A 14666-nucleotide genomic window follows, 5' to 3' on the forward strand; every position below is an offset into this window, starting at 1 on the left:
TTTGTGTCAAGCTTTATTTTGGTGCTGTCTCTTTAAATATAAAATAGGCACTTCACAGGCAGAGTGTTCCAACACCCCCCACCCCGCCCCGTTTGGCCATTTTTGTAGTATGGTGGGGATGGTGTAATATTTTATTGAACTGATTTACAAACTGGCTGACTCATAATACTTGGGGTTGTAATTTTGATTCTTTGAATAACGTCCATTGCATGATCATAGATCTGTGGGTGTCATATCAGAATCCACTGTATATATGTGATTGATTTATATCCACTAAATATAAATCCACAGATTTATTTATTTGAAGTAAATACTTTTCCTTGCTTTAATTACTCATTTTAAAGTTGATATGGTAATTCTGCTTCCTTTGATTTATGATGAGGACCGGGTGCTCATGACGAAAGGATTTTGAGCAGCTGCAGGACTGTAGATCTCTCCAGACACCTGCTTTCAGAGAGTTTTGCAAACTTTGCTAAATCACACCAGTAAGTTCGTTGTAACATTTTGCACCTTTTACTCCATCACATAACAAGCACATTTGGTTGACTTCATAGGTACGCACTGGAGAAAGTGATGGGGAGGGTACGAGTAGTGAGGATTGCAGAGAGTAAGGGTCCCTTTGTATCCCCGTGGAGCTGCAGGCGAGGCAGTTAGTTGGGTAAAGCTCCCTCTCTGCCCTGTTTCCTTCCCTCCTCCCCCAACATTCCCATCAATGGCCCTCTTTGTCTTTCCAAAGTATCACACAGCCGATTAAAGAGGGGGAATTAGGAGTCAGGCTTAACCCTCAGTACACTGAAAACACTAACAAACATGCAGAACAGACGAGATCTGAAATATGCATTCAGGAATCCTAAACCAATCATACCTCTCTAAGGTTACATCCGATCAAGTTAGGTTGAGGAAATCTTTCAGCTGACAGGAGCCAGCCTAACTCATATGCAAACTAAGCAGCTGCTAAGGGTCTGATCACCAGTAGGGGACCCCCAAGATTATTACAATTGTCAGTGAAGTCCGGTTTTAAATGTAATAATCAGTGGCATGATAAGATAAGTGGGGCACAAAAATTCAACACCTGTTAGTTGCATCTAACATTTTCTGTGATTAATACAACCTAACTTTGATCAACTTTAAATGAAGCAGATAAATTAGCATAAACCAACACACTAGAACTGCCATTTTATATAAGATAAATTAATTGACGATTCAAGCTTGGGGCCGTAGTATTTGTGCCACACGGCTGTCTATTGACAGTGTGTTGGAGATGCACACTGCAATTTCAGATGTTCATTATTTAAACAAATGTTGGTGGGCCGTCCCCAATATCAAGACGCCTCAAGAGGATTTAGCCTACTGAGCTAGTCAGTATTCTGGCAGATTCATATCTCTCTCTCTCTCTCTCTCTCTCTCTCTCTCTCTCTCTCTCTCTCTCTATATATATATATATATATATATATATATATATATATATATATATATATATATATATATATATATAATATTACTCTATAAAGAATGATCCTGTCCCACTAATTGTTGTGTACATAGAGCTCCATAGTGACATCTGGTGGGACCAGACCCCACTGGCCCCCGATGCAGAGACACCACAGGTAACAATCATAATATTAATAAACATCTTTATTTGTCATTGCAACATACGTTCCAATGAAACTTGTCCTCTGCATTTAATCCATCCCTTAGGGAGTGGAACGCTCTAACTACTAACCACATTGCTCTAAGCGCAATGCTCTAACCACTAAGCCACCACTCCCCAAAGCAAATTGTTGATAACTTTCATCCACTGCTACAGGAGACTTTTCAAGACTCTGATGTTAAAGAATATATCATTCCTAATCCACTCCATGAGAAACGGATACTGCCATGGACCCCTCACCAATTCTAAAGCACTCACAGATGGCCCCGTCCTCTTTTGATAGGATTTCCCAACTACAGGAGATGATGACGGCATAGTTAGCTAGTTTTCCTTTAGTTCATTTTCCTTTATTGTTTGTTTCCATTAGTTCTTACCTTTGTGGACCAGTTAGTATATAATTTAGTGGGTTCTTGATTCTGTCTTGTTTCTACGGTCTGAATTCTTCCTGTGTTTCCTCCCTATCTGCCATTATTCTGCCTCTAACTCACCTCTCTGCCTTCACTATTCTGTTGCACATAATCTGATGACTCACACCCAATCTCCATGCCTTCTCTCCTCACTCCCTCTCTATATAAGCTGCCCGGTCATCTCTTCTCATTTACTGCCTCCTCCTTTATGCTTCCTCCTGCATGTTTCTCTGATCTTCATTGTCCTCTGTTTTCCTTCACCCTAATTATTATTAAATGCACATATCTGATCATCCATATTTAGGTTAACCAGATTTGGTCATCATAAAATAGCAGTGGAGGAACAGGAGAATATATATAATTCAACACGACCTCACTACCATACACTGTCAGTTTTCTGAAGGAAGAGTGTCAATCGAGATCAAGGTCCAATCCTATCAATGATAAAAATAAAAAAACATCTTCCTTCAATACATTTTTTGACATCTACTCTAGCTGTGTTGCTATGGTTATGTTATTTTATTGGTTCTGCCACATGACTGATGGGCACTTTTCACATCATGGCTAACACCTATTAATGGATCATATGCTTTAAAATCTCCTAGGTTGTTTTTTCACTCGCCCAAATTCTGGATGTATCTTATTGGCAGAGAATATACGTAGTTTTTCTCAAAACTGTATCAAAAAAATTGTGAGTTTGGTTTGAGAAGAGACACGAATAAGCCCATCATCCTTCACAGACATTTTGAATTTTAAGGAATGCATTAATGGGAGAAAAACTCTGATTAACATTTAAATGTGTGATTTTATCGTTTTAAAGATTATAATGTGGTTATCTACAATTTTCAACCTGATATCATTTGATGTAGGTTTTGATAAAAAAAATAAAAATCATTCATCTTCAGCTATAATATTATCTGTTTAGTGAGCCAGGTTGTATTTAATCCTTTTTTAGCCCACCATTTGCTAGTCTTTAGACATCAGTCACTCTACTCCAGGTTTTGGTTGAAAATCTGACCCAGAATGCTGGGTCAAGCCCATTACCCAGCTCTGTTGTCTTAGCAATATAATCATAATTGGGTTGTTTTTAACACAGTTGTTATTTTATATAATTACAGTTGTAAACCACAATGATAAAATTATTAGTTAAACTGTGTAAAGCTGTGTAGTTGGAAGGTTTTCTAGACAAATTCTATTTAGGGTCCCATAAAACCTTGGACTGGCTCTGTAGCCAATCAGAATCTACGTTAAATGAAACTCAGTTTGTTGGTTTTTCATCTGTTATTACCACTGCAAGTCATTTCTGAGCCACGTTCTGCAAATAGTCAGACTGCTGAAGCTGTTAGTTGATCTCAATCAAGGTCAAGCAAATTGGTCTTTAGAGGAACAGATCATGTCATGTGAGCTTGAGAATATGTTGTTTTGCATTTCTATTAAGCGTGGGCTGGTAATGAAAGCGGCCTGACCAGGGTGTACGCCGCCTCTCGCACAATGACCACCTGGAGATAGGCACCACCCCCTGCATGGATAAGCATGAGTAATGGATGAATGGTTGTGCAGGTAAACCAAGGTTTTAAAAAACTGACAGATTGAAAACCTCTAAAACTGTCATTCATACCATTCTGATGTATTTAAGTCCCTTTAATGAGAGCGTAGAGGAAGAGTTTTCTTCAGGTGTCAGGAGCGTAGCGTGTGGGGCACCGTTCCCCTTCCCTGTCTGTTGCTGCGAGTGGCGCGCTCTTGTTGAGGTTTTAAAACTACAGTTGCCAAGCTGGGGGTGACGCCTGTTAAGCAGCTGACAAAATGCATAAAGCTTGAGCACATAGACACATCACACTAATTAATCAGCTAATATATGTTTGATGTAATTGAGAAAAGCTCTGAAAAGAAACATAAACTTCTAATATCCTGTGCAACATGATGGTTTAGGTGTTTACACTGTACCCAGATGCTAAGGTCACTTGCAGACACTTTAGCTGGGATGCTGCTGGACTATGATACATAGTGCACTTTGTATAAGCTTGGTACGTTATACATTTGTACGTATGGAAGTATTGCATATTGTGTTATTTTGTGTTAGGCAAATATACTGGAGTTATTTTTCCACTGTCAAATATAGCTTATGCAAATATATAATATTCTACTCTGGGTGTTCTTCCTTAGAGCTAACTTTAGATTTGACAGTTTACTTGTCTTTTATTCTTTTTTCTTTTTATGAATCTCTAATAATTGTGTGTGTTTGCTACTGTCACACCTGTATTTCCCCATAGTGGGGCATTTAAGGAATTCTTATTCTTATTATTCTAATAAGTGCCCAAAAACTACAAGTAAATGCATTGTTTAGTGTTTATTCCATATTTTGTGCATATATCTGTATTTAAAAATCAACATTGCAATAAAAAATGTTGTTGGTGACATTATTAGGGCTGCAGTAATTAATTTTGGCAGCCATATAAATAATTGATTTTTGTTTTGCTTGGTTTAAATAAAAGCATTTGGATCATGGTATACATGTTTAGTTTTACATTTTTGTGCAGATACCCTGATACAATGAAACCATGGCATTTTAAATCAAGTTGAGCTTTTTTAACGATCAGTTTTATATCTTTATTTTTATAACTTTTCTCAGTTTATGGTCAGTTAACCTCATTGCAGGAAGAACTGAGGAGGCATAATTACATTCAAGCAGACAAATAGCTTTATTCCAAGAGCGAGTTAGAGGAGCACTGGTCATTTTCACACGTTAAGGCTTTTAGCTGCTGTTTTTATGTGGTTTAGCCATGCTCTTCTGCTGAAAAAACATCAAACATCAACCATATCAGTGAAATGAAAAGAAATAGCGGTGCAAAAATAATAATAATAATAAAAAAATCACTTAAATAAGAACGGTAACACTCAGAACTGAAGTCGCTCAAACTGTTCAAACAACAACAAACAGCTGTGACAGAATAAAAAAAACAGTTCAGACATGTGTCCAATGGTGATACATTTCACATAAGACATAGCAAAAGATTTTTTATTATTATTATTATTATTATTATTATTATTATACCTCAGGGTTAATCATATCTTTAAAAATGTAGATTCATCAGAATTAAGAAGACATTTTTTTCTAATGAAAGGAAGTGTTAGCCATGAAACGAAAAAATACGTATTATTTACAAAACATGAAATTACTTTCTGTACCAAATGGTAATATGCGTTATTAAGGACAAGGCACTTTACTGTTAGCTAACTTCCGACTGCTTTAAAACACCTCACAGGTGGCAGATGCCTCTTAGTGTTGGCCTCTCAAACACTGAATACTGAAATTTTACAGAAACAATAAATAACACTCAAGCAAAAAGCAAAGACAGCAGAGACGTCTTCCAGTGTCGTTAGTCATTGTGAAAATGATGTTATAACAATGAGTTGTTAGAGCTAGAACTGTGTTCTTCTCAATGGCACATTTCTACCACCAGCAACAGAAACAGCTCAGCAGTCATGAAAATCAGTTATCGATATGTGAGAAATAAGTCACAAGCTGTCATAGTATTCAGCGCTAGTGCAAAAGTAATATTTGACACACATATATATATATATATTGAAAGAAAAATCATACTGAGAAAAACAGATATTCTAAAGGTCTACTTAGCTTCAGAGCGTCAGGTAGTTTTGGATGTCACGTTGGGAGAAACATCTATAAGCGTTTCTGTTTCTTCTTTAGAAAACATCAAAAGTTTTGGTCATAAAACTTTGGTCATCTTACAATAAAAAGTTTGCATCTGCTTGCATAAATATAAAACAGGTACATTTACAGCTTCACTTGCGCTACATCATCTATCTAGACGGTAAGCGTGTAGTTGTACAGTTGGGTTTGTGAAAATATACAACATACTTTGTTTGACTTGTGTCTGTTCGCTTAGTTATGTCAGATGACCGTGTCCTAATGTGTAAACTGAGTAAAATGCAGTTTTCTGGGTTTTAATTGTGATTAAAAGGTCAATCCTGAGTTAAAATGGAAAGCCAACAAAGGAATTGCCGCTCCATTCGTGTGGCATTTGTAGCTTTTTTTTTTTTACAAATAGAATTTGGCTTGCTTTTAGTCACGACCCTTTTACAACACTTATTAAGGCCTTGCTGCTGTGGAACAGGCGTGTAAAAGACAACGCGGCAGCTGAAAAGCGCATAATGTCCTCGGACTAATGGGAATATCCTGCCCTCTCACCCATTTTCGTGTTTGGCTATATGACGTTTGAGGTGTCAGAAACTCTGCTGCGGTGGTGTTGGGTGGATGTTTTTTCTTTGCGTCGCCCGAGGTTTTACTCTCCCAGACTCCTACACCGAGTGTTGCCAGTGAATAAAACGGGATTCGAAAGCTCAACACTCAATCTTGTGCTGTGACGGCATTTTCTACATCCGGGCCGAGATCAGAAGGCGTTTCCCCTCCTGCCTCCCCGGCCAACTCCCCCAGTGCCTGCCCACTCCCCCCAGACCAGAGCGCTGCCGTCTCTGACGTAACAGACAGAGCTGCCGCCGCCGCCGCCTCTCCTGCTTTGGTCTGACACTGGGGCTAAACCTGCACCGGCGCTTGCTGCTCTTGCTATCTGTCATGGCCGCGACAATGTCGTGTAGACGGGCTGGTCCCAGTGCGTGGGGCTGTGAGACTGCGACACAGTGGCCGGGTCAGTGATGGCCGTGTAGAGAGGCCTCTGGGAGGGCCCCATGTAGGAGAAGGCAGAGTACAACCCCGATGCCTGGCCGGAGTGGCCGTAGTACGTGCCCGAGGGCTGGTGGTCGGCATACTCTGCGAACTGAGCCCTGGAGGCCAACGAGGGGAAGGCGGAGCTATAGTGGGGAAGGCTGAGCGTTGTGTAGGTGACGTGAGCACCTGCGGGGGCTGCTTCAGCAAAGTGAGCCCCAGAACCTCCTGCCTCACTCTTGATCTGCGCCTTGGCTGGATCTGAGCCCAGCGGGGAGCCGTGATGTTGCTGCTGATGCTGATGCTGCTGCTGCTGCTTGGAGAGCCAGGCTGCCGAGTGTCCACTGGCTGCAGCCAAAGCTGTGGAGATGCCGTAGGCATACGGGGAGGCCGGAGAAGCTGCCGCAGCACCTCCCGCCGCGCCAATCTGCCCAACCCCTGGATGACCATTAGGGGGAAGGTACTGGTCAAACTCATTGACATCAAATGGCTCCATGTTGGCCATCACCTCGTGGCTTATTTCACCAATGTCCACATTACCAAAGTCGATGTGAGGTTTGCCAGATCCTGGAGCACTTTCTGCTCCGTTTGTGCCTCGGGTGCCACCGTGCCCAGCTCCCTCCCTCTTAAGTTCGGTCTTGGGAGTGGTGGGAGGCGTGGGAGGACTGTGGCTCTGACCTGGAAAGACACAGAAAGATGGTTGACCCTCTTTTTCCTTGCGAATCAAAACATTTAGCTAACAGTGGGCCATCCTTTACGGTTGAGTTCTCATGGATCTAACAGTGAGACAATGATCTGAGGGGTATCAGCAGGAGGGAGCCTGCAGCCCACCTTCAGCATGAGGGTGGTGCCCTTCAGCCAGAGGGGACTCGGCTCCCCCGCCGTGGGCCATTTCCAGGTGGAGGCCCTCGTAGTGGGACTGGCTGTGGCTGACCTCACCCTCCAAATGGCTGTCGGCCTCACTTCCTGAGCCGGAGCCCGGCTTTCCGTTTTTGCGGCGTCGCGGCTGGTATTTGTAGTCCGGGTAATCCTTCTTGTGCTGCTTCCTCAGCCTCTCTGCCTCCTCGATGAAGGGTCGCTTGTCGCTCTCATTGAGAAGCCTTGGAGAAAAAGAAACGATTTTGGTAGAATCATTTGCTTTCAGAGAGGTTTGCACTTATAGATCTTCTAGTTCTTTGTGCATTAATTTAAAGTAGGAACTAATTAACTTCAACATCACTATTGCTTAAAATGTTTTGCCGTTATGCGTCGATAACAGAATTCTATTTTTAAAAAGCAAATTAGTCCAAATATTTTACAAGTATAAGCCCAAAAAGTGAAGCACGCATTTGTATCCAGCCCGACAGAATCAATACTTCGTAGAACCGCATTTTACTGAAATCATTGTTGCAAATCTTTTGGGATCTCGCCCTACCACCTTTGCAGCTCCAGAGACTGATTTCCCCCCTATATTGTTGTTTGTTCTCTTAAGTTCAGTCAGACTGGATAGATAGCATCACTGAACAACTGTTTTTTTTTTAAATCTTGTCACAGTTTGCAATTGGGTTTAGACTTGGACTTTGACTAGGCCATTATAACATATGAATATCCTTTGATCTAAGTTGTCACATAGTAGGACAGGGTGTCTGTTTAGGGTTGTAGTCCTGCTGAAAGGCGAACCTCCACCCTAGTCTCAACTCCAGTGTTCCAGTATTTTTACTCCATCCATCTTTCTTTCACCTCTGACCAGCTTCCCTATCCTTGCTAAAGAAAAACAACCCCACAGCGTGATGCTCCTAGCACCATGTTAGTCAGTAGGAAGGGTTTAGTCAAGTTGATGCATTAAAGGGTTTAAATACAAATGCAGATCCCACTTTTTAAACTTATTTGTAAAATAAAAAAAAAATTAAATCCACACATCCTTCATAATTATTCACTACTTTGTATTTCCCTATTAGAAGGAATCACTCTTGCAAAACGCTGCCTAATATATAGAAATATTTCTTCTGTGCTTTTACATTGTAACAAACTGTGGTGAGTGCCATTCTCTCTTTTGTTTTCTATTTAATGCAAGTGCACAGCTGATATGCCTGCCAGGGGGCTTTTGACTGCCAGACACTAATTAAATAAAAAGGCCAAGGTTGCATCCTGTCTGCGAACACGGAACTGAGCTCCTACTATTACTACTGCTGGCTGCGATGGCATGAGAAACCCCCGACCTTCCTTAGCCTCCCCGTTTATCGTGTTTCAGGCCCAATTAACTCATCCTGACCGAGCACAAGGTCGGGTCTTTATCAGATTAATATTTGATCCGATCAAGTTTAACTCTGTTAACTTTGTTGAGCTTCTTGTCTTGAACTGGGAAGTATTGCGATTTCACTCGACCGTTCAAAATCAAGTTTTAGATAGCAGCCTGTATGTGAGGTTTGCAAGTGATGGAAAGTGACAATTAAACTCATTCTGTTACATGCATGAAGTTGCATTCACTCTCGATCTCGATAGATAGATAGATAGATAGATAGATAGATAGATAGATAGATAGATAGATAGATAGATAGATAGATAGATAGATAGATAGATAGATAGATAGATAGATAGATAGATAGATAGATAGATAGATAGATAGATAGATAGATAGATAGATAGATAGATAGATAGATAGATAGATAATACAAATGTACATTTCCATTTGAATATTGTACATGACATTTTTACATATTTTTTTCATTATATATATTTTCTTCTGGTACAATATAATGGAGTCATAGAACTTAGAGTTTGTTTTCTGGAACTTGCAGGTCTTTTTCATTTGACCTATGGTTACTTTCCAGGCACTTCCGTCAGCAACTCATTCACACCGATAGCCACAAATTACACGCCTGTGATTAGAACTGAAGAAGCATCTTGAAGAAACAAGAGAATTACTCCAGTTACTTTATATTTTTAAACTTGAAGATTGTCATATTCCCGAGAATAGAGCATTTATTAAAAAAAAAGGTCTGCGTAAACAGGCTTTACTTTTTTGCGTTAATACTATAGGCAACATAAATGTGACTTATGCTGCACAGCACTTTGTGACTTTGAATCTGTGAAAAGCACCTTTTAAACATGCGTTACTCACAGAATTACTTTATTTACTTGCTTTAAGTGCAGAGAAAATACCCAGTCAGTTCTAGAAGGTACTGAGAGGTTCTGGAAGTAACCTCTAAGTCTGCAAAACGTATACTTAAAGGTTTTATTTTTGTATGTGCTTTATTTTTTCTTTTATTTATGTGTTATTTATAAGGACTTGGCTACCAATCTTCCACATATCAACCCCTGTAGTTGTCTACTTTGTTTTGTTTCCTGGTCAACAATGAAGTTCTCTCGTTTCTACCTTGTCCACTCCAAATTCTTTATGTAAATATATTTAATGTGCTTTACTGCTCAGCTTTTAACTGGACCGGTGAGTGGGCATCAAGGCAGTGATATAAAACCCCCATCAGCAACAAGTGGCCCGCAGGCTTTGGGCCCCTCACCTCCACAGTTTCCCCAGGGTCTTGCTGAGCTCCGCGTTGTGCAGGTGGGGATGCTGGTCGGCCAGTTTCCTCCTCGCGGCCTGCGCCCAAACCATGAAGGCGTTCATCGGCCTCTTCACGTGCGACTTGCTCTTGCTTCCGGCGCTCGCGCGCACGGGCATCGGCACGATGGTCCAGTCGTAGCAGTTGAGCACCTGGCTCACCGCCTCGCGGATCCCGGCGGGGAAGCGCTCCTCCTCGTCCTCGGACTTGACGGACGAGCAGCCGGCCGAGGCGTCGTCCAGAGCCGCCAGCTGCGACCGCTGGCCGCGGATGGGCGAGTCGAGTCCTCCCGCCGCGCCGGAGGAATGGCCCGGGGACAGGGAGCGACTGTCATCCGACATGCCGGGACTGAGCTCCACCTCTGAGAAGCTCTGTTCCTCTCTGGCCATCTTCTCTCTCTCTCTCTGTCTCTCTCTCTGTCTCTCTTAGAAACACACACACACCCTGCACACACACACACTCCTCTGGACCTGGCCCTAACCTGTTCCTAAAAAGCTCAGCTCTACCTGTCGGGCTCCTGCTCCTGCGTATTTAGCTCAGAATGACGCACCGAGTGGCAGCTCCGTGTTCTGTCTCTTTCGCCTCCGCTGAAGTTATAATATAAACTGCCAGTCTGTCTCTACTCTGAGCCTCCGTTGCAAAACTCTATGAGGGTTCCACATTAAAGTTCTTTCCATCCGTGTTGTTGGTATCATAGGCGGCCCAGTGCGCACCTTGGACCCCAGTTTACCTGCTAATGGGCAGCGGTCCGTGCCGAACTCACCCAGTCTTACTTCCTCCCTGACTTCCCGTTCTCTCTCTCCTGCGTGCGTCCCGCGGTTGAAATCCAACAGCGCGGACCTGGAAGAGCAAAGGTTTGAGCAGAGCATCAGTTCAGCAAAACCCAGCTTGGTTAATAGTTTGAAACCCCACCACCTAACTTTTGGCTCGCCAAAAGGTTTTCTTTTCTTTTTATTATATTCTTTTCTATTAGTGCTTGTTGCGTCACTTGGACTGGGGCCTTCCAGAAAGTTTTGTAAAGGGTGGCCTTATGGGGGAAACTGATGATCTTAACAAAACATAACTTCAACTGAACTTCTGATGTTTTATTCGTATATTATACGCGAGTGGGGGTATTTAAAAGATGTTATATTCAAAATGTAAAAATATGAATTCGCAAATGAGTTGGGGTGGCCATTGCCCCATGGTTTAATGTCCCGCTGGGTGGCGCTGATACGAGGCTACATTTAAAAGAATATTGAAGAAAAAAGACCGTCCTTTCATCACAGTTAGGTGAAGCTATACAACACGGCCCCACCCAGCATCAAACTGCAAACAATGTTGTTAAAATACCAATTTTAAAGCTGTCATTGTTGCCAGTACCCCGCTACACGAGCAGTTGCGCCACCAAGCGGATGCAAAGGCTACCCTTTTAAATTTGCATAACCTGTCTGTCTGCGTAATTTAATTTTCTGAAACCGAATTTGATAATTTGGAATGAACTTCATTAAATGCTTCATTTTTTGTAATGTTTGCTTAGTCATTTATTTATTTTTTATTAATTTTTACTTTTTTTATTTATTATTTTTTTAATTTTTTTTATTTTTTTGGCTTGTGCCATTCTCGTCGTTGCCAATCAGAACCCGCAGCCCTCCCATCCCTGAACTCCTGATTACAGCAGGGCTAGCAACTTTTTCACAACAGTTTTTTTAATATATAAAACACGATTCGTTGGGGAATTAAAATGGTAAATTATTGTTTGATCGCGGTTTCTGATCAAAAATTAAGATTGCCACAGTATTTAAACGTATGGTCTGAACAAAAGCATCAGCATATCAAATCAACTGATAGGAATGAACCGAACGGGAGTCGAAAGTCCTAAGATTGATAATGCTTTTTATTTATTTGAATCAGGCGTCAATTTCTAATAAGTTTCAACATAGCAACACGCCTTTACAGAAATTCTGCGGTGGGATTTTGTTTATGAAGTTTAACGCATGATTGGGTCTATACTTGCTGCAGGACACACCTCGGATTTCTGCTCATTTGGTGCGTAATCGTGAGCGACTATATTGCTGGAAACATAAACCTCGTGTGCGTGCGTTTCCTTTACGCGTGTGCAAACCAGACACTGCGTATTTGTGAAGCGGGGAAAGAGGTCTGCCAGCATGTTTGCTCGCTTAAATGGGGCCCTTCCTTGAAATTAACGTCCAAATAGGCGAACTTTTGTGCACAACAAAAAAGCTGTTGATCGGTAAAAGATATGTGGTGTTTGCTTGGAGTCAAATGTTGGTGCAGTACTCGGCTCCAACAAATTGCATTTTTATGACCTAAATGGATGTCTTTAGGAGGCAGAATGCATTAACTGTATCCGCTGATAACGGTGTCCCAAAAGCAGGCACTTAATTAACGGGCGTCGAGGGTATTTGTTTCCACCAAACGGATGAAAGAAGCTCCACCACCTGTCCATTTTTTTGATATTCGCTCACCACCTGCTCCACAAGTCCCAATTTGCAGGCTGTCATTAGGTCCCAAGAGATTTCAGCGCTCAAAAGCCGTGCGTAAAGGGGACCAACCAACACGGCACCAAATAGTTTGCTTTTTTGCGTCTCTTTAGTGATAAATGTTCGATTTTATTGTCAGATTCTCTGCGTTTTTTTTTAGTGGGAAAAACATTTAGAAAAAACGCTGGTTATTAGTTTCCATTGGGTTATTAAGCACATCTAATGGGGATAATGAACTTGGGCCACGCTGTCTCATTATCACTGCCTGACTGGCCAATAAGTTGGCCTTAATTTGCTCGCTCCAAAACGTTTTGTTTGTTTGTTTCACTGCAAGACTCATCAAATCCATCGAGCGGTACCATATCACGTCTAAAAGCACAAATCTGGTTTTAAAGGTGCATAAAATAGAGCTTTATCACTGCAGAGTTCAGACCGCATTGGGTTTGAAGTATTTTTTTCCTCAGGAAATATATAAAAAAGGAGAAAACACGAAAAGGTCAACATTGCAATAAGAACACAACAAGGAAATCAGTCCACAGCAGAAGCTTGTCGCGCTAATGAAGTAATCTAAAGATAATCATAAAGGACTTAAAACCATTCAGAGCAAGATGTTGATAAATAGACCTGGGTGTCTCAAATCAGTTCAGATCTTATCCTACAACTCTTCACCAGCAGTGAAATAAAAAACATTACATTTCTAATTCTGCAGTAAGGATTTCGACGAGGAGAGAGGATCAAATCGCGGAGCCAGAGCAGCCACCATCAGCAGAGAGCAAAGAGTTGGAAATGTTAAGCGTCTTACTTCGGGAATGAGAAAAGGAGGTCGCCGGTTTAGCACGAGAATCCGTGAGTTCCCGAGTTTCCAAAGTGACGCTCGCTCCCCAGCCCCCTCGCTCGCAGGCCGACAATGAATGCTGGCTCTGTGTGTCAGTGCCAGGGCTTAAAGAGCCCCTTGTGCAAGAAGGAGAGAAAAAAAAAATACTAGGGACGGGTCTTAAAGAAGCAGTGCGCATTTATGCAGATTCCATCCATCCATCCATCCATCCATCCATCCATCCATCCATCCATCCATCCATTTCCAACCCCCCCTAAATTGCATATTAAAGGATTGAAAAGAACATTCTACAACTTTGTACTATTTAGGGTTTCAAATCCCACATAAACATATGTTAGTGGAATTTAACCGAAGACATGCACTCAGTCTGTCTTTAGGCTGGAAGCCTCTTGTTTTATGAATGAATTGGTAAAAGTTAAGTTAAGAACCTTCATAAAGGTGACTTCTCTTTGCACTTGGAAGCCAAATTTTCTTACTTCCTATTTAGAAAACCGACAATGACGCTATTCTGGATTCTAAAGTTAGAGCCAAGTTCATTTTTCCAATATGGCTGCTATGTAGGATTTAGTTAAAGTTGCAGGTAAAATATTAGCACTTGTGATGTGTTTTTTTGTTTATGAAATAGTATAGGCACACATAGTGCTGTGGATTATGTGTGACCATTTGAATTTATTGTTTGAACACTAACATAAATCTGAGATAAATATACTGTTACTGGGTTGTATTGCTAAGAGTAGACTAGTTAAGACCAAAACAAAAGGCAATGTTTTCTGACTTGCATCCAGAATGCTCTGACCTTCATTCTCAGCTCTGAGCTCCCACTGTCAATACAAATTGAATGCAGCAAAAAAGAAAACAAAAAAAACCCCTGCAAGTCAAGAAAGTTTGTGTGCCGGAAAAAGAATTCACTTTAATTTGTAGCTATAGCTGAGCAGATGTGCCAATGCTAGCAAGCTTTAACGCTTCTTGACCAGAATTAGTAACCAGACTTCTTAATTGGTGGATTTCTTAGCTGTAGTTGGCAAGAAAAAGCACTTTATTATAATTTATTTAAAAAGTGTCAGCAAGAG

The 14666-nt window shown here is 41.3% G+C and overlaps 1 protein-coding gene across 3 annotated transcripts; it reads right to left on the reverse strand.

Annotated features, from left to right (window-relative positions):
- Positions 1 to 6553: 6553 nt before the first annotated feature.
- Positions 6554 to 13717, reverse strand: sox10 (SRY-box transcription factor 10). Of its 3 annotated transcripts, XM_021307121.2 has the most exons (5): positions 13564 to 13717; positions 10237 to 11118; positions 7571 to 7839; positions 7280 to 7417; positions 6554 to 7177 (listed from the first exon to the last, which is right to left on the reverse strand). In XM_021307121.2, the coding sequence occupies exons 2-5, from the start codon at positions 10665 to 10667 to the stop codon at positions 6648 to 6650; spliced, it is 1368 nt and encodes a 455-aa protein (XP_021162796.2). In that variant the 5' UTR covers positions 10668 to 11118; positions 13564 to 13717; the 3' UTR covers positions 6554 to 6647. The 3 variants fall into 3 exon arrangements, with proteins under 3 accessions (XP_021162796.2, XP_021162795.2, XP_012735124.2); XM_021307120.2 differs by having other exon boundaries at positions 6554 to 7417; positions 13564 to 13711; XM_012879670.3 differs by having other exon boundaries at positions 6554 to 7417; positions 7679 to 7839; positions 13564 to 13708.
- Between the last annotated feature and the right edge of the window lie 949 nt (positions 13718 to 14666).

This window comes from Fundulus heteroclitus, chromosome 16 (assembly GCF_011125445.2).
Source record: "Fundulus heteroclitus isolate FHET01 chromosome 16, MU-UCD_Fhet_4.1, whole genome shotgun sequence".
NCBI lineage: Eukaryota > Metazoa > Chordata > Actinopteri > Cyprinodontiformes > Fundulidae > Fundulus > Fundulus heteroclitus.